Consider the following 24553-nt stretch of genomic DNA (forward strand, 5'->3'; position numbering starts at 1 on the left):
AGGAAAGCCTCCTGCAGGAGGTGGTTTCCCAGCTCAGACAAGACCAGAGAGGTAAACTGCAGGGTCGGGATGGTGTGGCTGGAGCTTTGGCTGCAAAGGGAGATGTGGTGAGAGAAGGTCAGGAAGAACTTCAAGAGTGAAGGCATTTAGACTTTACCGTAAGAGCAGTCGGGGGTCAGGGAGGAGATACTTAAACAGAAAGACGTGGTAAGCTTTGTATTTTAGGAAACTCACTCTGAAGACAGCATATATTAATAGAATCAATGCCAGGATGGAACAGGTGAGTGATGGGATAAGATAAAAGTCAGGGAGACAAGTGAAAAGGCTGCTGAATTATTCAGGTGAGAGAAAATAAAACTGAGAACCAGTATAGTGCAGCAGGTGAGAAGTGGAAAGGCTTGAGCCATATTAGGTTTCCTCATCCTCCCTCATGCTCTGTTCCTGGTAAAATATCACCGCCTACAATGCAGGAGACACAGGTTCAATCCCTGGGTCAGGAAGATTCCCCTGGAGAAGGAAATGGCAACCCACTCCAGTGTTCTTGCCTGGAGAATCCCATGGACAGAGGAGCCTGGCGCCCTACGATCCATGGGGTCGCAAAGAGGTGGACATCATTGAGCAACCAAGCACACACTCATGCTCTGTTCCTGGTAAAATATAGTCTGTGTGTGGCTGGAGAGACTGTTGTAGGGACTGAGTTATCTGGAAAAGGATTAGACAGTATGAATTGAAAGCTCATTAAAAACTGTTTGCAAAATTCATAAGCAAATTGGGAACAAAGTAGCCATTAGAAAATCTCTCAAGTAAATTCACACACTAGAGGTGAGAGCACAGTGCCCCACACTGAGGGCCAGAATCTATTTCTGCTTTATTGACTATGCCAAAGCCTTTGACTGTGTGGATCACAATAAACTGTGGAAAATTCTGAAAGAGATGGGAATACCAGACCATCTGACCTGTCTCTTGAGAAACCTCTATGCAGGTCAGGAAGCAACAGTTCGAACTGGACATGGAACAACAGACTGGTTCCAAATAGGAAAAGGAGTACGTCAAGGCTGTATATTGTCGCCCTGCTTATTTAACTTATATGCAGAGTACATCATGAGAAACTCTGGGCTGGATGAAGCACAAGCTGGAATCAAGATTGCTGGGAGAAATATCAATAACCTCAGATATGCAGATGACACCACCCTTATGGCAGAAAGTGAAGAAGAACTAAAGAGGCTCTTGATGAAAGTGAAAGAGGAGAGTGAAAAAGTTGGCTTAAAGCTCAACATTCAGAAAACTAAGATCATGGCATCTGGTCCCATCACTTCATGGGAAATAGATGGGGAAACAGTGGAAACAGTGTCAGACTTTACTTTTTGGGGCTCCAAAATCACTGCAGATGGTGATTGCAGCCATGAAATTAAAAGACGCTTACTCCTTGGAAGGAAGGTTATGGCCAACCTAGATAGCATATTTAAAAGCAGAGACATTATTTTGCCAACAAAAGTCCATCTAGTCAAGGCTGTGGTTTTTCCAGTGGTCATGTATGGATGTGAGAGTTGGACGGTGAAGAAAGCTGAGCGCCACAGAATTGATGCTTTTGAACTGTGGTGTTGGAGAAGACTCTTGAGAGTCCCTTGGACTGCAAGGAGATCCAATCAATCCATCCTAAAGGAGATCAATCCTGGGTGTTCATTGGAAGGACTAATGTTGAAGCTGAAACTCCAATACTTTGGCCACCTCATGCGAAGAGTTGACTCATTGGAAAAGACCCTGATGCTGGGAAGGATTGGGGGCAGGAGGAGAAGGGGACGACAGAGGATGAGATGGTTGGATGGCATCACCGACTCGATGGACATGGGTTTGGGTAAACTCTGGGAGTTGGTGATGGACAGGGAGGCCTGGTGTGCTGCAATTCATGGGGTCGCAGAGAGTCGGACACGACTGAGCGACTGAACTGAACTGATCCTGGATCTGCATCTGCTATTGGTTTGACCTTTGCTGTGTCATTTAACCTCTCTACTCTTGGTTTATTTGTCCAACTCAAAACGAGGACAGTGACACCTGCCCAGCCTCTTCTGAGTCGATCTTACGCTGACAGCATATAGTAGGGTATGACCACGACAGGGAAGCTAACATCCCCTCCACCAGTATGAACAGAATGAGAATGTGGAGGGTACTTGTCCAGCCCCTGGAGTCTTGTGTTCACTGTGGACACTGGCCTGTCGCCTCTCTCCAGAGCAGAGGTAGTAAGCCGTCCCTCCCCGGCACTGTGCTGCAGGGAGGTGGGACTTCAGAACAGTTGGTGAGACAAGATCACCTCGAAGGTTCCTCCTCCACCTCTTGAGACTCGGTGCTCCTTTTTCACAGGCATTAGGGAGAATAAGATGAGAAAATGGCTATGGAAAGCACTTGGAGAATTAGCCTTCTAGACAAGTGGCAGGTATTATTATCAGTGTTATCAGTAGGCCCTGTGATGTTAGCTCATGGAGTTTTTAAGTGTTTTAACTCTCTTGCATATCTGAGTAAGGCAGAAAATGATTTCTAACTTTCTGTATGCTGGTGTATAATAACTTGTTTTACTTTCTAAAGAGACCAAAGGCCATGTTCCTTCCATAGTCGTCTTCTTGTAGTACCTTTTTACTAGCTGCAGTCTGTTTTGCTTATTTGAGCTCACACATTTAACATTGACTGGAAACATGCGACCTGCCAGGACTTGAACTTGGGCATGTGGGGTTTCTCCCGCCGTCCATGATAGCATCACCAGCAAGCAGAGCACAGGCTGCACATTCCTTGCTCTCCACCTCCTGGGAAAAACCAGGGCCCTGACTCACAGAGTTGAAAGGAAACGATCTTAAGAGTCTTTTAAAGATATTATGACCTCTTGCTCATCAGTGTTGGGATCTGGTTCTCGTTGTCTTGAAAGGATTCCCTGGGGCTTTAGTGCACAGATGATGACAGTGATACAGGGTGGTTAACATTCATGTTGCACCTTTACTCTGTGCCAGGTGCTGTCTTAAGCACTTTACATAGAAGAGATACTACTGCCCTGTGAGTAAGTGTTCATTTTGTAGATTAGGAGACTGAGGCAGATGTATTGATAATTAAATAACTCGCCTAAAGTCACATGGTTCAAGTTGGAATATGAACCACGGCATGTGATTCTAAAACCAAGACTGAATCATGCTGGACTTCTCCCTCCTTGCAGGCAGAGACCTGTCTTGTCAAACACACCAGAGAGAGGTCTTTAGGATCTCCTATCCCCAGCTCGTTAGAGCGGTCGGAGGTATTAAGCAGGAAAAGTGCATTAGAATTCTGGTCTCTTTACTATGTTCTCCTCACCAGACAGGAAGTACCCTGGATGCAAACATGGCTTCTATTAAGATAAGTAGCTTGAATCTAGGGAGGCCCATGCCAGTCAGAAAAACCATTAATCAAGATATGGAAATTGATCCTGATCAGGATATGGAAATTTTTTTTTCTCTAATGACTTTTACGTGCTACATGTTTTTGCTTTCCCTAGGTTAAAAAGATCAAGTGGCATGAGCAGCCTTTTGGGGAAAATCGGAGCCAAGAAGCAGAAGATGAGCACCCTAGAGAAGTCCAAGCTGGACTGGGAGAGTTTCAAGGAGGAAGAGGGCATTGGCGAGGAGCTAGCCATCCACAACCGAGGGAAGGAGGGGTAAGAAACAGAGCATTCTGTTCCTCTGAAACCCTCGAAACCCTGGGAGAGCTCTTTGCACACACACCACCCACTGTAAGTAGGCGGGAGCTTTTCCCGGTGAAATGAAAACTGTGAGTGCTCTGCTTTGTCACTGAAGCTCTGCTCTCATGTGGGCAGGTCCCTCCGGTGAGGGACACAGTGAGATGATGGGCAGGGGGTGGGAGGACATGTGAGCAGGAACTCCCTGGGGAACAGGCATGGCTGCCACACTGCATCTGCTGATGTGCGGCTCCCGTGAACTGTAAGTCACCTCCTTCGTTCATGTGGCCAGATTGGCTCACCATATCAGCCTTGGCCTCATCTGAATTATTTGGTCGTCTGAGAAGCCAGGCAAACTCAGTGCATCAAACACAGAGCCAGTAGAGTGCCTAGATGTTGTCACATTATTGTGGGATTTTTTTGTTTGTGTCATTATGACCCGGGTGGGTCTTCACCCTTGGTTTCAACCTGTGTGACACACCAGCCCTCAGACAACATCTGACTATCACGTGTACGCTCTTCCTCTTCACCTCGCAATACAAAGAGGATGTCCATAAACTGTGCACAGGCATATCCCAGGAGAAACGGTTTTCAGTGGTTTCTTAGGAACCTCAGGAGGAGCCAAGAACAAAGTTACTGCAGAAGTGGGTCCGTGGCTCTGAGTCCACTCCTGCCCCTCACAGAGAGGTGCGTGTGGCCCGGCAGACGGCCCCGGTGCCCCCCGCCCCCCACCCCCCAGAGAGGCGCGCGTGGCCTGGAGGATGGCCCGGCACCCCCTTCCCCTCGCCAGCAAGCGCTCTCCCTGCAGTCTCTGTGCATCCCTGAGGCTCAGCTCCTTTGCCAGTAAAACTGGGGTAATAGTACCACCCTTGGTGGTTGTGAGGCTGTCGTGAGACAAAACTTGTGATCTGTGTATCATGCATATATGTATATAACACAGGCAGACCTCAGAGGTACTGCAGGTTCAGTTCCAGACCAACACGATGAAGCAAATAACACAATAAAGCCTTCATGCAAATTTTTTGGTTACCCAGTGAGTATAAGTTACGTTTATACTATACTGATAGTCTGTTCTGTGTCCAAGCATTATATGTAAAACACAATGTACACACCTAATTTAAAAATATTTTATTGCTACAAAATGCTAACAATCATCTGACAATACAAAATTGCCACAGTTGTGCAGTTTGTAAAAAAACATTATCTGCACAGTGCAATGTAGTGGAGCACAATAAAATCAGACGACATGCCTGTCCACATAACGCTCTTTGCAGAACACCTGTCAGTGTCACTTAAAGGTGTGTATTAAGTGGTAGTTGCTCAGGTTTATTTATAAGCTAAATTCTAATAAAGATAGGTGGGAGATTTGTTGGGGGGGGCGGGGTCATTTTTCTAGATTAGGTTTCAAGACTATGTGAATGAATGTAGAAGCTGATCAGGATATGGAAATTTTTTTTTCTCTAATGACTTTATGAGCTTGTGTAGCTACCGGGCTTCTGAGTTTGTCTGTCAGAGATGGTTTGCCACAGGACAAAGGCAGAAGTGCCAAAGCCATCCAAGGGAGGCCCACGAGAAAGCACTGGCAGGGGTCGGTGTTACCCGGAGGTCTCTGACGCATGCCCCAACCTCCCCTCTCTGATTCAGCCCGGGCATCTCAGCCCCGCCTCTTCTCATGTTTGCCTGGTGATCTCAGGCAGCGGAGGAACTGCCAGTGTGTGCCACACTTTACTGCTTCTCTGAGGATTGATTATATGGGTTAGACAATGTTCTTTCTGTTAATGAAGGTCTTGTAAAAGTAAGGAGCCGTGCTGCTGAAGATAAGGGAGAGATAAGAAAATGTAGGCTAGAAGTGAAAACAAGATGATTAAAAAGGACATCTGCCCCGGGAGGGCTTTTCAGGCAATGGAAAATCACATAACTGGGTTAGGGAACAGCCAAGAGCACGGAACTCGCTGTTTTTCCCTCGTCTCTGGGCCTTTCACCCCGGCCAGACAATTCCACGGATCTGATGGTGTTTTTCCAGTGCTGATCTCATGACTGCTGTGCTCTGCTTCGGCTCCTCCACCTGCTCTCTCCAGCGCCCACCCCACCTGCACTCACTGCCTTTCCTGGCTCCTGTTGGCTGATTAAGGGCCCAGCCCCTAGTCCAAGGAAGGAACTGTTGCTCTGGTTCTTAACCTAGGCTAAGCATGAGTATCTTCTGGGTTTTTTCTCAAAGTTCACATGACAAAGACATCCCTGTGCACTGCTGAATCAAGAGTCAAGGGTGTGAGTGTGTGTGCATGCACACATACACAATGGAATATTACTCAGCCATAACAAATAATGAAAATTTGGACTTCCTTGGAGGTACAGTGGATAAGAATACACCTGCCAATGCAGAAGACATGGGTTCGATCCCTGGTCTGTAAAGATGCCACGTGCCATGGAGCAATTAAGCCTGTGCACCACAGCTACTGAGCTCATACTCTAGAGCCCATGAGCTGCAACTGCTGGGTCCGTGCACATTTCAGGGCCCTCGAGCCATAAATACTGAGCCCAAGTGCTGCAGCTACTGAAGCCTACACACCCTAGAGCCCGTGCTCCGCAACAAGAGAAGCCTGCGAATGAGGTGTAGCCCCTGCTTGCCACAACTAGAGAAAGCTTATATGCAACAACGAAGACCCAGCACAGCAACAACAACAAAAAAGAATGAAATTTTGCCACTTGCAGCAACATGGATGGACTTAGAGGATATTATGCCTAGCGAAATGCTTAGTGAAATAAGTCAGAGAAAGACTAATACTGTATGATATTGCTTATATGTGGAAACTCACCTAGTAAATAAAACATAAATAAGCTACATGGGAACATAACCAATATTTTATAATAACTATATGGAGTGTAACCTTTAAAAATGATGAATTACTGGGGAGTTCCCTGATGGGCCAGTGGTTAGGACTCTCCTTCCACAGCAGGGGACACCTGTTTGATCTCTGGTCAGGGGACTAGGATCTCAGAAGCCATGCAGCATGGCCAAAAAATTGTGAATTGCTGTGGAGAATCCCATGGACAGAGGAGCCTGGTAGGTTACAGTCCATAGGGTCGCAAAGAGTCAAACACGACTGAAGTGACTTAGCACAGCACACCTAAAACTTACATAATATTGTGCATCAACCGTTCCTCAATTTAAAAAAGTCACAGATACCAGTATCTTTAAATCACTCCTCAGGCACTTCTCATGGACAGCTAGGATTGAGAATCATTAGACCACAGCAACAAAATTCTAGAAATGAGAGCAAGACAGTCAGCTGCTGAGTGAGCCTTTACAGCACCTGCGTAACTAGAAAGCTGACTTCAGGACAGGCAGGAAGCTTTCTGTGGAGAAGCGCGCCCAGTGCCACGGTGTCAAAGGGCAGGGAGCACAAGCCAAAACTGAAAGGTCTGTGTGGTCAGGTCCCCAGATTCCCCTACACACATGCCAGCGAGAGCAGAGGTCGTCTGCGGAGAGTCTACTCTGAGGGTGGAGAATCCCAGACAATGTTACCCTGGAACAGAAGTGATCTCTGCTGGAACTAAGAAGGGGGCAAGATCATATTTGATAGCAGTAAGGTACTTGTGAGTAATCTTTGGCCTCTACCATAGTTATTATGAGACTGTGACCTTTTTACAGGCACCATATTTAAATTGTTCTCACATAGAAGAATCCAGATCACAAACACATAAAATGATTACAGGTGATAAAAGTATTCCTGTAATACAGTCCTGATTAAAATAAGATATATAGAGAGAGGGAGAGTGAAAGCGCTCAGTTGTGTCCGACTCTTTGTGACTCCATGGACTGTAGCCTACCACACTCCTCCGTCCATGGGAGTCTCCAGCCAAGAATACTGGAGTGGGTTGCCATTTCCTTCTCCAGAGGATCTTCCCGACCCAGGGATCGAACCTGGGTCTCCCTCATTGTAGGCAGACGCTTTACTGTCTGAGCCACCAGGGAAGTCCAAAATAAGATAGAGTTGAGGTTAAAAGATTATGTTGTGCTTTTTGTGTTTTGATAGTAATTCTACTTCAGTGAGTGCTATCCCATCTTTCCCCTTGTAAACCTTTGATACAATTTGAAGCTACATTGGTCAGTATTGAATTATTATTGTCCAGTCTTTTAAAAGCAATTTTGCTATCTTAAAATATTCACAAAAAGAAGCAAAGCAAGCACCTTGAGAAACAGCAGGCACAGGATCAGATTGGCAGAGAATTTAGACAATGAAGACAGCAGATACAGATTTTAATACAGTTACGCCTGCTGCATTTAAATAAGTAAACAAACTTGAAAATATTGACAAGAAGAAGAAACTATAAAAACTAGCCGTAGAACTCCCCTCGTGGTCCAGTGGTTGAGAGTCTGCCCGCCAGTGCAGGGAACACAGGTTCGACCCCAGGTCTGGGGTGGTTCCACGTGCTGCAGGGCAGCTAAGCCTGTGTACCACAGCTGCTGACCCCCTGCTCAGAGCCTGTGCTCTGCACCAAGAGAGGCCACTACAGTGAGAAACCTAACCACCGCAACTGGAGAAGCCTCTTGTGCAGCAGTGAGCACCCCCGTGCACCATAATGGAGACCCAGCACAGCCAAAAATAAATAAAATTTTGTTTAAAGTGGCCCTAGCAGATTTGAAAAAGACCCAAACAAAATTTCTAGAAGTGAACATTTTAATAACCATAATTAAAAGCAGAGAGGATAGATTTAATAGTAGTTAGATCATTATCTAAGAACATACACGAACTGGAAAAGAGCCAGAAGAAATAAATCATCCAGAATATACTTCAGAGAGACAAAAAAACAAAAAAATATGAAAGAGGGAAGTTAAGCTTCCTGGAGGACAGTGTAGGAAAAGATGAAAGACACCTCTTCATAGACTTTAAAACCCAAAGAATCCCAAGATAAATAAAATAGAAATCCAGACTGTGGGGTGAAACTGCAGACAACCAAAGACAAAGAGAAAAGCCTTAAGAGCAGCCAGAAAAAAAGAGACTTCTCTGAAAGGAGAGGTTATACTGACAGGTAGCTTTTCAATAACAGAACTTCTAATAACATCCCCAAACTGGAAACAACTCAGATGTTGATAAATAGTGTACTAGACAGATAAAATGGGATGTGTTCATGCACTGGGATACTCTCTAGCTATTGAAATGAACATGGGTAAGTTTTGGTAACACAATAACACAAGTTCATGCAGTGTGATGCCATGTATTTTACTGATTTAATTCCATTTATACAAAGGTCAAAAATGGGCAAAAACAGTGTGTCCGTTAGGTCAGTTTGTGAAGAAGCAAGTCAGAAAAGAATACACACCACGTATGTCTGTGTCAAGTTCATGGTTAGGCCATCACCAGGTCAAGAAGCAGAATGCTGCCAGCCTTCTAGAGGCACGCATGTATCTCTCACCACCACCCACATACCCGTATGCAACACCCAAGCCCAGCCAGGTGTGAACCTGCCCACATTTCCACTTTCATGTTTCTGTTCCTCTGACATTACGGTGTAGTTCTGTCTGATTGTGAATCATTATAAAGCAAACTCTCCCAGGCCAGCTTGGATTTCTCTGGGGTGCTCATCCTCTGCTTCTTGGCTTGCTTTATAATGATTCATCTGCCTTGCCCATTTTATACTGTGAGGGTGTGGTGGTGGTTTAGTCGCTAAATCGTGTCTGACTCTTGCGACCCCATGGACTGTAGCCTGCCAGGCTCTTCTGTCCATGGGACTCTCCTGGCAAAAATACTGGAGTGGGTTGCCATTCTCCAGGGCATCTTCCCAACCAAGAAATTGAACCCGGGTCTCCTGCATTGCAGGCAGATTCTTTATCGTCTGAGCTATGAGGGAGTTGGGTGTATGTTCTGTTTTACAATCAACTGAATTGAAATTGAATTCAACTCCTGTCCTGTCACGTGCTATAGCCCCTGTTTCTTCATCTGTGAAGTAGAAACTCTTCAGTATCCTCCCGGGTTTTTTACAGGAATTAGATAATAAGTTGGGGAATGTCTGGCATGCTTATAGATAGGGTTCCCCTGCCCCGCCCCACCCCCCAGCCTCCCACCCTCTCTCCTTTCTCCCGTCTGCCCTTACTGACCATGCCCAGCTTAGGGCCTTATGGAAGGCTGGGTGCACTGTGCCTCTGAATTCCTTCCTGGTGTAGTCCTGCCAAGCCTTCATGAACACTTTAACACGCTGTGGCCTGTACAGCCTGGGCTTTAAGGTAGGAGGCCCTAGGCCCAAGTGCTGGGCAGCTCCTCACATTCTCTCCTCCAGGAAAGCTCACTAGTTCCATGGCTTACGTCCTATTTTCTGCTGACAGGTCCCCAAAAAGCTACCCCTGCCTGAGCATCCCACTGAGCTGAAGACTCCCATAGCAGCCATTTAGTTCACATCTCCATTTACATGTGCAAGACGTATCTCAAACTCAACATCCAAAACCAAATACAGATAGCCCCTGCTTTTCAAAAGTTTGCTCTGTGCCATTTTGCTTTTACCAAAAACCTCCATGAATGCTCTCCCAAACTGAAAGAAATCTGAAGAGGTTTTATTTTCACCAAAAAGGTTGTTGCTTCTTCACGCCATGTCAGCTAAGAGAGGTGTCCTAGGAACACTGTACTTTCAGATAGCAGGGGAAACCTGGGCTTGCTTTCTTTCCATAAACAGACTCCATCCTCAGACTTCTCAGAAAAGGGGACCATCCCCATCCACTCAGCTGATGAAAGGAAACCCTCAGAGTCAGTCCTGCAAGCCCAGTAGAAAATTCTCTTGTGAAGTATTTTCGGTCCCTCCCAGCTGCTTGCAGTCCGGTACCAGCCACAGGCGTCTGCATCTGTACCTTTCCTCCGTTCTCCTCCACGTCGCAGCCAAAGTGATTTTTTGAACGTGCAAACCATTTCCCTCCTTTCCCTGCTGACAGCCCTTCAGCAGCACTTAGGTCAGTGTCACCTCCTCCCCAGGCGTTCCCCGCCCTCCCGGAGCCGTCCGCAGCCCACCTCTGACTCCCTTCTGCCTGCCCGCGCCCACCCAGCCTCTGCTCCGCCCCTCAGCGCCTCCTCCCCAGTTCCTCCGAGGTGGGCTCTTGTTGGTTACTCTGGTGCTGTTCTCTGCTCTCTAGCGTAGCCTCACCTTAGAAACCCTCCATCACATCTCTCTGTTGGATCGTCTTCATCACACTGTCAAGTGGTAGGTGTCATCGTGTTTTGTTTCATGTGCAGTAAGCTCCAAGGGCAGGGTCTCGTTTACCTCCCCACCACCAGTACTTTCTGAGAATGTCTGCCCAGAGCAGGCGCTGAGCCGTTGTGCTGTCTAGATGCCCATTCCGCTAGCTGTCAGGCACCCGTGGTTTTGTTTGGAACCTAGCAGGATTAGAATTAACCCCCCAGAAAAGAAGGGCATGCCATGTCGGAATAAGATCTGCACTCGGCATCTTTTTCGGTCAGCGAAGTTGGTTAAAATGCCTGTACCAAAGAGGTCAGCTACACAGCAAAGAATTGCTGCTTTTCCTCTGAGCCCTGCACTCTAGAACTCAGTCCAGTATTTCAAGATCCATGTGGCCCTCAGGCCTTTAGCACTGCTCCCCTCTATTCCTGTAACCGATCTTACTAGATTCCCTGGCGGTACCCACTGTCAGCGGCGCGTCTCTCCTACACTGCTGAGGTGGAGGCCAGCAGACTTAGAAGAGGGATCAGTGCATGGAGGAGAGGGAGCTAGGCGTGGTCTTGGCCGCTGCTGGCAGTCAAATTGAAGGTCGTGGAGTGTGATGATTGGAAACCAGGTGTGTTTGTGATTTGGAGAGGTGTGAAGGAGAGACCAGAGAAAATAATTTTCTTTCTTCAAACAATCTGTCTCCATGACCCCCAAGAGTCACAGCCTTGAGGTGAGATGGGAGGAGAGCAGTGGAGAAGAAACTTAATTAAAATCAGCACCCTCTCACTCTGGCCCCCAAGGTGTGCTCAAGTCCTCCTCTTCCTTGGGGCTTGTGCGATGTTGGACAGATTGCTTCTCTCACTCGCATTTCGCAGAACAACAAGGTACGCCTCTCATCACATCCATCACAGAGCTTTGTTCCAGCCTCAGTGCCTGTGTTGCCTGTTGCTTTCTGGTGTTGATCCACTTTGCTTCCCAGGTTTGTGCTGCACAGAACGCCTGCTGGCTCTGCTGGGGGCAGAGTGAGAACCAGCCCTGAGATGTCCTCGTCGTGTCCCCGCTTCAGACTCCCTGCAGCTGTCTGTGCTCTTTCTCCACCCCTCACCCCCGTTTTTTGGCCGCTCCACTCGGCATATGGGATCTTAGTTCCCCAACCAGAGATCGAACCCATGTCCCCCGCGATGGAAGGGCAGTGTCTTAACCACTGGACCGCCAGGGAAGTCCCTACTCTTTCTTTTTCTAACCACAGGTCCAGAGGCCTCTTGTGGATGGTTGGGACCGTGTGGCGAAGCTTTTTTGTCTTCTTCCATTTTTCCTTCCCTCCTCAACGGCCTGGATCTCAAGGAAATTGGTGGCAGAAAAGTAATTTGGGTTGAAAGATCAAAAAGATGACCAAGCCTATTGTGTCTAACCTGGTTCTGAAAGAAAAGGCTTAGCACATCCCTTGGGTTTTGGTGCTGTTAGCATATTTTGTTAGTGACAGTGAGGAGCTGCAGCCTCTTAAAAGGCCACATAAGGGAATGGTGGCAGGAAGGGATGTCCCCGCCTCCACCTCCCAGTAGACTTGGCTGAACCAGGATGGTCCCCAGGAGTGCTGGGCACAGACCAGAAAAGAACCTTTGCACTTGTCAGCCGGTGGCTCTCTTCGGAGACCGTAACCTGCTTACGGTGCCTGAAAACTTCCTGAGGCTCAGTTTAAATAGGTCATCCACTCGGGCCACCTTGCAGAGCCAGCCTTCCCCACAAGCCCTTCCTGTTTCTGGAGCACTTGGTCTCTTGGTCCCTGTTCCAACTGTCCCGGGTTCTGAGGCTTGGGAGTGATACAGTCAGGTCAGAAATGGGAAGCAAGAAGCCCACAATGCTCGTAGCCATTTCTGGTTTTATTGTTTACAGAGTACTTCTCATGGTTTCACTGTATCGTCAGAGGGGCATTGTAATTTTTACTCGTGTTTTCCAGCGAAGAAAAATGAACTATCCTGCCCACAGTCACACACACAGTTAATGCTGGAACGACCCTCATTCTTGGCACCTTTTTGATCTCGGTGAGGGGGGCAGGGGCTTGTCCAGTAGAAGTTTGGTTTCTGGTCCGCTCTTGGCAGCAAGCCAAAGCCATCATAAGGATTCTGTTAGCAGCTGCAGATGCTATAAATGGGGGAGTGAAGTCGCCAAACCTACTGGGATGGCCTTTGTCTGGGTTGCCCTTGAGAATTCAGTTGCCTTCTGCACATGTGCCCCTCTCTGCTGCCTGAGGCGTTCCCTGAACCCAAACTCTTCCTGCACCTGCCTGTTTAGCACCCAGCCTGGCCTTGCTCTTGATGGTTTCAAGGTCAGCTGGACCCAACACAGCTTCTGGAAACCTGAAAGGCCATTATTTATGCTCAGTGAGCATCTTAATTTAAGTATCACTTCCTCTCCTTTAAAGGAAAGTCAAAGAGGAAAGACCACAAATGCTCAAAGCCTCATGCTTCCTCTTCTGTCCCCAGGCCGTGCTCTCAGGTGACCCTGGCTGGTGGCTCTCCTGAAACGCCCTGAAGTCTTCTTAACCACAGCCCCACCCCCACCCCCGCCACCTTTTTTCTGTGGAAACCCGTAGGGGCAGTTAAGCACGCTGCTGTCAAAACTCTGATCCCCACTGTGATCTTCAACCAGGGCTGGGGAGCTGGTGTGTGGAGGGGGACAGTTGTGGGGCGACACAGCCCATCAGCCAGTTCTGGCTCGCAGCCCCTACTGGGGAGTCGCGGGGCCCTGGTGGGGACGGAAGAGGAGCTTCTTCTGTTGTGTGTCCACCTCCCGCCACCGTCTCTCCTGCTTTCTCACTTTATCAAGAAGGGTCCTCAGCCCCTGGCAGTGGCTTCCCCGTCTGCCAGGGAATCTGAAGCTGTAATCTGTATTTCACTGGCTACATTTGACAACCTGACCCTGAGGGCTCACGTCGAGCTTACAGGCGGGCCATGCCCTTGTGTTTCCAGCCATTCCTGCCCCTCCGTGGCGGTTTTGACTCAGCTGCCGAGTTCCTGATCCTGGACCAGGTTGTTGTTACAGATGCTGGTAACACGCACCAGAGAGCTCACTGCTCCTCTGCGCTGATTGTCCTCAGAGCCCTGACTCGAGAAGCTGGCTTCCCGAAATGGGGGTGGCAGCTCTAACCACCGTCTTATGGAGCATCTGCTCTGTGCTAGGCATTGTATGTACACTATTTCATTTAATCCCCGCGGCAGGCCTTCAGAGTAGGGGTGATTATCTTTATTTTTTTTCTTTTGACAGATTAAGAAAGAGAATTAGCCAGGTTAGGAGGCTTATTCAGAGACACAGCCAGCAAGTCGCAGGGTCAGGTTTCGGCCCCTCCACCCTGTCTATAGCGAGGCACAGGGTTAGTGGCCACTGGCCTGCGGAAGAGCGGGGAGGGTGGGCTGCCCTTCAGAGGGTGAGCTCAGCACGTCCTGAGCTGGTAACGTGCTCACCACAAACATAATGACCTTGTAATCACAGATGCACGTTTTCTGCAGTGCAACAAAGGAAAGATTAGCGCAGAGATTCAATTATGTCTCCCATTTTCAGTGGCAATTTTGCTCTCTCAGTAGATTACTTGGCAGAGAGCCCCTCCCCCCAAGGCAAATGGCAGCGCACTTTATGGCCAGAAGGTGCATGAAAATGGAGCTGTATCTCACCCCTCACTCCCCGCCGTGCCTGCCAGCTTCAGCCTGGGGCCTCCCTCCCACCCTGCCCGGGCGAGGGGCAGGCCACCCGCCTTGAGGGGACCCTGAGTACTGTGGGCCATGGGCACAGAGGCACTTGACCTTGTTCCCTTGGAGGAATTTAGGGAAGCCTCCTCTGTCCTCACGGAAGTCACCTGGCCCCAGGTGGGTGGAGGACACACGGAGAGGAGGGACGGATGCGGGGAAGGAAGGGTGGTCAGCAGGTAGATGCCCCGAACAGTGAGCGCTAGCTAGTGGAGTCAGCTGCTGTGTAACCAGGTCAGGCTCTGAACCCGGGCCTGACTGAGCCCTGTTCTTTCCTTTAAACCTGGTTACACAATCACATTGTCCTGCCCCCAGCCGCTAATGTACTTCCCTTGATAAGTTGTTGCTTTCTCTTTTTCATTTGACTTTTATTCACCTCTGAACCAGAAAGTTCCTTGTTTAGACCAAATGTGAGTGGTCTGGATGTTACTGAAAGAGCGCTCTGGGCGCTGCCTGTGGTCACCTGTTTGCATTTGCGGTCACCCGCTGAGCCCCGGGCCAGGTGGGCCCATCCCCACAGGGAGGAGGGGGTGCTGCCGGGGAGGCGTTTTCTCCTGCTCAGTCTGCTGACGGGCATCTTCATTTTCTTCCAGGTACATCGAACGAAAAGCTTTTCTAGACCGAGTGGATCACAGGCAGTTTGAAATCGAGCGAGATCTCAGGCTGAGCAAAATGAAACCCTGACGTGAGGAGGAGCCCACAGCAGCTCAGGCCTCTTTACAGCGTGTGCTTCTTGTGTGTCTGTGAGGTGTTTGCTGTGTTTCTCATCGACTGTCTCCCAGCAAGGTCCTTTTTTCTACACTGAATTTCTGTCTTTGTATCTTGATCTCACGTGATTTCATTTGTTTTACTTTTAATAGTTTGTCCTTTCAAAAATAAAAATTAAAAAAAAAGTACAAGTTGATCCTGTGAGAGACTGGTGAGGATGACGCCACTCGCCTTCCCTTTGTTCTGCTGCAAAGTCCATGAGGCCAAGCCAGTTCCTCACAGGCCTGTCTTGGCCGCTGTGGTGAAGAATGTGCATGGCCTGCTCACCGGGAGCCCGAGAGCAGGAGCTGTCTGTGACGAGGCTCGCCGTGCTGGTGCGACGCCGGGCCCCACGTGGCTCTGCTCCAGTTCCACCCATGCTTCTCTCCTGAATGGGACTCCTCCTCACTGTAAGGCTGAATAATAAGGATATACCATCACTGAATTAGAGATCTTTCTTTTCCTTCAGCCATTCTCCTCTCCTCAAGATTAAAGTCTATTTCCCGTGTGTTCTCACCTCAGTAATTCTTTGATTGGGGGTTTGTCAAAGAAAACTCCAAAGGACTCTTTTTTTTTTTTTAACTCTTTAGAAGATTTAAATTCCAAACTTCGTATTAGTAAAGTAGTAAACCTCACAACCTACCTCTGGGGGCAGGCGGGCAGATGTCCTGAGTAACATAGACAGGGTTAAGGGGCAGTAGGGCTCCAGAGACTAGAATTCAGATCTTGCCTGTACTTCTACCAGCCCTGTGACCTTGAGCACAGCTCAGCTTTCTGAACCTCACAAGGTGGAGATGAGCTAGTGACACGTGCAGGGAACATGCACAGGTCTCCCCCTCCGGTCCTCTGATACATGGGCAGACGTTCATGCCGCCAAGACCAGACTGTCAGCCCTGCGTGGTCGTGAGGTTATGACCCTCGTTACTCACTGAGGCTGAGGCCACGCTGGGTGACGGGGCTGACTGAGGTGTGTGTATCTTCGACACAGAATCATCTTTTCCATCAGAGTCTTGCTTGAACTGTAGCCAGCAATTTTTAAGAACAGGTGGATAATAGTTTATCTAGCTCTTCACATCCATACTAAGTGAAAACTGATCTGCCTAACTCCCAGGGGAAATAACATCCCTTTCCAGGAGTCAGGAACTGCCAAGGAAAATGTCTGCAGGAAGTGGCGAGCCTGAGTCAGCGCTGGGAGGCAGCTCGACAGTCCTTTGCCAGGCACTGGGCACCGCCCTTGACCGTGGCGGGGACGACTGAGGAAGGCGGCCAAGGACACTTCCTGGCCAGTCTGTGGAGTCCAGAAAATCCCTGAGGGCTGAGTTTCCTGGCCTCGCTCTGGCCATCAGTCTTCTCCTAGTCCCAGATGAATGCATTCGATTTCCAGGGCTTCGCGTACTTTCCCGTTACTGAAAAAAACCTGCCCTACAACAGCATAACATCAAAGAAGAAAAACGGGCTTTTTTATGTGTTCTGTTCACCTATTTCCCAAGGAACGCAGTGCCCTACTTAGGAACCCCGCATAAAGTCCCTGGGGGAGAAGGGCAGCATTGAGAACTAAGTCTTGATTGAGCTGTGCGCAGTCGGAGCTGAGCAGGGAGAACTGGACTAAGCCCAGGGCCCGAGTTCACGAGAACTGGCAGGGCCAGCAGGCCGGCCGGTGGCTGGTGCCACAGGAGGATACGGAAGTCCTCCAAGAAAGGAGTGGCATCACGGTGCTTCCGGCAGCCAGGAGGGACCAGGCAGGCCAGGGCTCGGGGTCTCAGGTGCCATGCCGCCTCTGGGCCTCAGCAGGACAGCGGGTGTGTGCGACGTGGGTCTTGGGCGCAGTTTTCTGGTATTTAACTGGAACTGCCGAGGCGTGTTGGGTAAGAGCCCATGACTTTTTTTTTTCATTACCAAAAAGCAAATGAACAAATAGGAATTGGTGTCAGATGGTGAACTCCAGGGGAAGCATCCAGAAGCTCTCGGTTTCATCAACAAGTGACGACTGGTCCCAGGTGCCTGGTGCTTTCTCCCGTTTTTCCTGACCAGGAGAGGAAACTCGCCTGAGGTCAGACTCTGAAACTGACAGTGATTACATCCACGTGGTAGGCCTGGAGGGCAGGAGGCAGGCAAGATGAAACAGCCTCTTCTCACTTGCTGGATCCGGCTCCTGGTTGGAGGATTCACATCGGAAAGGATTGGAGTGCAAGGGGACAGAAGAGCCAAAGATGAAGAGACGCTTACACTTGAGAACAGTGACAGCTGGCACACTCTGCTGCCAGAAGTACGCCAAAGGCGTGGGCACACAGGCTTCAGCTTCCAGTCCTCGGTGCCCTGGGGCAGCATCGGGACCTCTCTGCAGCGGAGAGTGTGCCCCACAGTGCAGGCCATGGCCCTCTCCTCTTCAGGATGCTGCCTGGTTTCAGTGAGCGGGGGCAACAAAGGCTGGTGCCCAGGTGACTGTACTTTGGAGTTATAGTCATGGTGTCTTAAAGGCCATCCCACTGCACCTCCTTCCCTGGGGGCACCAGTGTGCCCGGGGTTCCTGCTTTGGCAGGAAAAGTCTTTCCCTCCAAGTGTTTGTTTTTTTCTGCAGCCTTTTTGTTTTTTTATGCCATCTCAAGGCAACTTAGATCCAACAGTACTACTCGCAGATGCAGTCTTTGTGCGTAGGCAAGTTGACCACAAGGAGGAGAGTGGGCTGTAGAAGTCCAGACGATTCCGCCCTGGTTCCCTGCAGCGTGGAATGGCCTGATCCACAGAGACCCTCCTTCCCAGGGCTCCTCTCCAGGGTCAGCCTGTGAGCTTTCATTATTGTGCCCTCAGCAGACTGATGGGGTGCCAGATCTCTGCTCACATAAGGGACAAGGTGGCTGTGCTGGGGAAAGAAGGGGAGAACTAACGTGACAGGAGGAGCACGCAGACAGTGGGTTTGGCTCCCTGCGACCCGGGTTGAGGCCCTCCCTCTGTGTCCTAGATTTCCTTGTCTTCAAAAAGTTTTCTGAGAATGCTTAATAATCCTGCTCTGCGTACCTCACAGCGTTTTATTAAATGAAATACACTATCCAAGTGTTAAGTTACTCTAATTAAATTGCACACTTGGCTCTCAGCTCCCCAAGACAGCCAAGCTTCTGTGAGTATAAATTAGCACCACCTTGAAGAGCACTTTGGCGATGCCTCAAATCCGGAGCTGCACTCGGCCCACGACACAGCGCCTCTGGTGCTGGCTTGACATCCTGAAGAAGCGCCGGTGTGTGCACAGGGAGGCAGGCTTATTGGTGATAGGAAAATCCTCGAAATCATCCTCTGGCCATCAGGAGAAAGGGTCAATTGTGAACTAGCTACACAGTAGAATACAGTACAGCCTTGAAATGAAGGGACCAGGGCTACATGCATCAACAAGATGAGCCTCGTAAGCAGCTTTGATGCACAAAACGCCTAACACAGCCCCAGTTACACAAGTTCAAAAGCATGCGGACACAGGTGGTAGTTACCCGACACTGTGCATGTACTGAATGCTGCTGAATTGTACACTTTAAAATGGTTAATTTTATGTTATGTGAATTTCGCCTCAATAAAAATTTTTAAACATGAGAAAGATTGTATATTGACTCTCTCTATATATATATACTATGTAAATATATATACGTATATGAATGTATGTAAACAAATGGGTGATGACACTAATTTCAGTGTAGTGGTTACCTCTCATGGGATTGGGAAGGTTATACAATCAAAGATAACAAAGGGGCTTTGTTTAATGATGTGGTTTAATGTGGTTTTAAATTGGGAAATGAGGACACAGATATTTCTTGACATTATTCACTACACCTGTCTATTTATCTAAAATATTTCAAGATAAAATGTTTTTAATATCTATTTGGCTACGCCAGGCCTTAGTTGCAGCTTGTGGAATCTAGTTCCCTGATCAGGGATTGAATCCAGGCCCCCTGCATTGGGATTAGCCACTGGACTAGCAGGGAAGTCCCAAGAAAAATTTTTTTAGAGAAAGGCAAGCCCACATTTAAATTTGCATCACCTCTGTCAGTCTCCTTAGGGAGAGAGAGAGCCAAGGGAAGGCATGGGTGTTCGGAGATGGAGGGTTGCCATGGGGATGAACTTGCTGGGTGTCAGGGAGCTCTCCCTGTCTCCTGTTCTGGGCTAGCAGGCATTCCAGAACGATCCCTCCTCGGCTTTTGGAACATTCCCCATGAGAAGAGTGATTCACGTGGATAGCTCCACCTCAGCTTCCCCGTCTCTGAAAGCAGGTTGGGCAGCTGGGGAAGCCGAGGGGTTGGAGCCAGGCCGTGTGCCCCACCCCAGCTCAACTGCGGGTGTGAGTCCTGCTGAGTCCGCCTCCCCTCGCCCGCAAGACCGCACAGACGCACGCGAACAGGCCATATGTCAGAAGGATGCTGCGGCAGGCCTTGGCTTGTTGGATGCAGACAAATAGTTTCTGACCTGACCTGGATAAATGAGCTTGAAATTTAAAGGCTCCAAGATGAATTACAGTCAGTGTCTGGGTGTTCTAGTGGAAGTCACGGAGCTGCCTGTCTTCAAATTCTGCCCAGCACCCTGAGCTGCCCCAGGGCCACATCTGTGACCCGAGGCTGCTGTGGGTGCTCTCAGCTCCTCAGGGTGCAGAAGCTGTTGCTGGGCCTCTGCAGGCAGGGAGGGAGGGAGCCACCCTCCGCCCAGCCCCACTAATCTCTGCTAATGATTTAATGCCTTACTTCTTCCAGTTAACGCCTTTACATTAGTAACCTAAGCCTGCCCGCATCTGAGGCACCCTGACTGATAAACGGAAGACATGTTTAAGTCCAGAAGCTCTCTGGGTGCCTGAGGTTGCGTCTGTGGCAGGGTGGACCCTCTGCGTCCCAGGCACCCCGTAAGATTGCCTCAACCCTGCTGTTGTCTCTAACTGGACCTCATGTCTGGTTGCAGCTCTGCCATTGAGCTCTGTTACAGGACCTTTGAATTTGAAGTTGGGTCCCCCAGTCACACACACACCCAGCCCTCCTGCACCAACAGTGTGTGGTGCGACCTGTGTGTGTGCCCTTGAGACCGCTGTAGACAACTGGTGGTAGAAATGCAGGTGTGTTTTCCAGAAAATTGTAAATACCCTATGTGGTATGATAGAAAATAAATATATCTTTCATTTTTGTGCAGTTCCTGGCACAAAGCCCCTAAAACACTTGGAATTTACTGTCTGTGTGATAATGAGATGACACCTGGGGAAATCGAAGTAGCTTCAGGACGGAATCTGGTCACCAGGAAAACCACCCCTGTGACTAGAGGGTTAGAACTTCCAGCCCCTCCTCTCCCCGCCGCAACCCCCAATCTCTGGGGAGAAGGAGGCCAGGTATCCATCCATCACTGATGGCTAATGACTTAATCAATCATGCCAACACAATGGAACCTAAGGGAAACCCCATAAACAGTGAAGTTTGGGGAGCTTCCAAGTTGCTGACCACATCCATATGCCGGGAGAGTGGCACTCTGCTTCGGACCCCCCTGGACTGTTTTTATAAACTGCTTGTAAAGAGAGCACCTTCCTGAGTCTGGGAGTTGTTCTAGCAGATTATCACACCCAGTGCAGGAGTCACAGGCTCCTCGTGTGCAGCTGGCCTCTGCAGTGGGCGCAGTCTTGGGTGACTGAGCCAGTAACCAGTGGGGTCTGCGCTAACTCTGGGTGGTTAGTGACAGGACAGAAACAAGTTGTTGAACATCTAGTTGGCGTTAGAGAATGGGCTGGACCCCATGTTTGTCTCACTCTTCCTTTCATGCCAAACATCTGCTGCAGGAGACTGACACAGCACGACAATCAAAGAGAGCCTCGCGGGAGAGTCCGGACACCCTCACCCCAGCTCTGCTGACCGGCTGGTGCCCTCAGGTACATGGCTTGGCCTCCTCTGCCCCCGTTTCTGCATTGAACACTAGGAGTCTGCATGTCACACAGGCAGCCCTATGATTCCTATGTGCTCTGAAGTTTGAGAACATTGCTTATGGCCTCTCTACCTCAAAAAAAATGTATAAGCCCCCGGCTGTGTCTTTAGGAAAATTCCATCTTCCTTTTATTCTTGCCACTTCAAACAATTCAAGCTCCTAAATTGCTGACACACCAGCAAACCATAATGAGCGAGCCCAGGCTTCCTCCCTGCCGTTGGCCGAGTCCCCCCTGCAGGAACTTTCTCCTGCCTTCGGAAGTCCTGGGGGGGACGCTCCTTAAAGTTATGGGTAACTGGAGAAGTAACTGAAGGAAAGCCTGGGACATAAGTGAGCATTCAAACAACAGAACCCGCCCAGGTTCCAGCAAACAGCTGAAGAGGCGGCACGGGGCTGCCAGGTGGGCAGCAGAGGGCAGGACCCAGTGTAGGCGCACATGCTCGCCCCAGTTAAGCTGAGCGTCTCCTGTGTCAGCGAGGATGCCCACCAGCTTGGAGGAGACACAGGTCACCAGAGGTGCAGCGCTCCCGTCACAACCAGCCCCGCACGAGGCAGCCGGCCCCACCTCCCCGGCCGCCCGCCCAGCGCCCGGCCCTCCCTCTGGCCGAGCTCTGCCTGCCCCTGGCTTGTCCTCTCCTTCCCTCTCCTGATGGACCTGTTTTCTCTTCTGACTGTCAAAGCCAACCAGTCATCGTTGGAAAATCTGGAAGCACTACATCTCCAGAGGAAACTGCAGTATACATTTTGGGACACTTTTCAGTCCATTTCCCTATGTTTTTACATACCTTTTCTTAACACAGTTGGAATTATACTCTACCTGTGAAGCTCACTACAGAAGCTATTAACCACATCTGACTATTTCCACTGAAATTTTAGATTCATTAGAATTCACAATTCAGTTCTTCAGTCCCACTAGCCAAACATTTCAAGTGCTCACCAGTCACGTGACTGGGGGCTACAATATTGGACAGTGCAGGTATTGAATGTTTTCATCAGCATGGAACTCTGTTCAACCACCTAAGATGTGCAGTTTTGTATTCTCGTTTTAACCTGTGATATATACTGTGAGCCATGAACCATGCACCAAGCCATTACCATGAACCGTGAAAAATGTACATCCCCATTTTTCAAACATTCTTTGTGATTTTTAATGACTGCATAATATTCCATTATATGCTTGTACTATAATTTATTTCATCAATCTTCACTGGCCACTGAGGTTGCCCTCCTTTGTTATTATACATGATACTGTGGTGACCTGCCTAGTCCTTGGATCTGGACCTGCATCCCTGACCATTTGCAGATCACTGCCACAAGTGGAGTTGTCATGACAAGAAAGGTGCAAGCTTCTTCAAGGACCTGAAATATAATGCCCAGTTATCTCCCAGAAGGGTCTCCCTCTCTCCAGCAGGGTGGTTATGCCCTTCTCTTCCTATGTAAACTCTCTGAGAAGACAAGATTCAGCAAGGAAACCCTTTCTGCCTGTTTGTGAGCACAGTTTCTGAGCCAGTGCTTTGGGCAAGACGCGTCCATAACCAAAAGGACAGTGGCCCTCCATGGAGAAGACTGGCCTCGATGGTCCCTGAGTACTAGCACCTTCTGCAGTTCCAGCCCGGGGCTCTGTCTCTGGAAGCAGCATTTGGACTGGGGGGCTGTGATGGTTCATTTTTTGTGCCAACTTGACTGGGCTAAAGGATGCCCCAGTAGCTGGTAAAACATGTCTGAAGGGGTTTTCTAGAAATGAATAGCATTCAAATGGGTAGACTGAGAAGATGAGAGTCACCAGTGTCGATGGGCATCATCCAACCCACTGAGGGCCTGAGGAGAACAGCAGGTGAAGGAAGGGCAAGTCTGTTCTCAGACACCCATCTAATCTCCCCCTGAGCTCAGACATCCATCTCTTCTGTCCATCGGCGCTCCTGGCGCGGGTGCCTGCAGGCTTGGACTAGGACGTGCACCATCAGCTCCCTCAGGGCTCCATGGCACTCTTCAGCCTGTCTATATCCTACTGTTTCTGCCTGTCTGCAGAACCCTAATGCAACAGGAATATGCCCCCAATGACCCTGCATTTATCTAAACCTAGTTCTGTGGCACATTCACCTGTGAGTTGCTCTAAACATTTTCTGAGTCCATTTATCAGGACCTCCCTGGTAGCTCAGCTGGTAAAGAATCTACCTGCAATGCAGGAGATCCTGGTTCAATTCCTGGATTGGGAAGATCCCCCTGGAGAAGGGATAGGCTACCCACTCCAGTATTCTTGGGCTTCCCTGGTGGCTCAGCTGGTAAAGAATATGCCTGTAATGCAGGAGACCTAGGTTCGATCCCTGGGTTGGGAAGATCCTCTGGAGGAGAGCATGGCAACCCACTGCAGTATTCTAGCCTGGAGAATCCCCATGGCAGAGGAGCTTGGCGTGCTACTGTCCACAGGGTCGCAGAGTCGGATGTGACTGTGCAGCTGAGCTCAGCACATATTTACCCTCTCCCTGCTCAGGGAGAGTGAGCTTCGTGTGGTTAAGAGGCAGAACTTCACTTCACTCCTCTCATGCTCCCTAGGCGGTTCTGAGTTTTGGTGAGTGGGTCCACATTCGCCTTAAGTTATCATTCACAACCTGTACGCAGGTCAGGAAGCAACAGTTAGAACTGGACATGGAACAACAGACTGGTTCCAAATAGGAAAAGGAGTACGTCAAGGCTGTATATTGTCACCCTGCTTATTTAACTTATATGCAGAGTACATCATGAGAAACGCTGGGCTGGAAGAAACACAAGCTGGAATCAAGATTGCCGGGAGAAATATCAATAACCTCAGATATGCGGATGACACCACCCTTATGGCAGAAAGTGAAGAAAAACTAAAGAGCCTCTTGATGAAGGTGAAGGAGGAGAGTGAAAAAGTTGGCTTAAAGCTCAACGTTCAGAAAACTAAGATCATGGCATCTGGTCCCATCACTTCATGGGAGATAGATGGGGAAACAGTGGAAACAGTGTCAGACTTTATTTTTTTGGGCTCCAAAATCACTGCTGATGGTGACTGCAGCCATGAAATTAAAAGACGCTTACTCCTTGGAAGGAAGGTTATGGCCAACCTAGATAGCATATTTAAAAGCAGAGACATTACTTTGCCAACAAAAGTCCGTCTAGTCAAGGCTATGGTTTTTCCAGTGGTCATGTATGGATGTGAGAGTTGGATGGTGAAGAAAGCTGAGCGCCGAAGAATTGATGCTTTTGAACTGTGGTGTTGGAGAAGACTCTTGAGAGTCCCTTGGACTGCAAGGAGATCCGATCAATCCATCGT

The 24553-nt window shown here is 49.1% G+C and overlaps 1 protein-coding gene across 3 annotated transcripts in view; it reads left to right on the plus strand.

The window, feature by feature from the left end:
* Positions 1–15846, plus strand: part of LOC145513154 (heterochromatin-stabilizing protein CFDP1) — a 103636-nt gene extending 87790 nt beyond the window's left edge. For all 3 annotated transcript variants that reach the window (XM_081508634.1, XM_081508633.1, XM_081508635.1), the window contains 2 exons: positions 3512–3670; positions 15177–15846. In XM_081508634.1, the coding sequence (XP_081364760.1) occupies positions 3512–3670; positions 15177–15267 (250 nt within the window). In that variant the 3' untranslated portion in view covers positions 15268–15846. The remainder of the gene's footprint in view (positions 1–3511; positions 3671–15176) is intronic.
* The last annotated feature ends 8707 nt before the right edge of the window (positions 15847–24553 follow it).

Source organism: Giraffa tippelskirchi, chromosome 7 (assembly GCF_054371585.1).
Source record: "Giraffa tippelskirchi isolate mGirTip1 chromosome 7, T2T-mGirTip1v1.2.pri, whole genome shotgun sequence".
Taxonomy (NCBI): domain Eukaryota; kingdom Metazoa; phylum Chordata; class Mammalia; order Artiodactyla; family Giraffidae; genus Giraffa; species Giraffa tippelskirchi.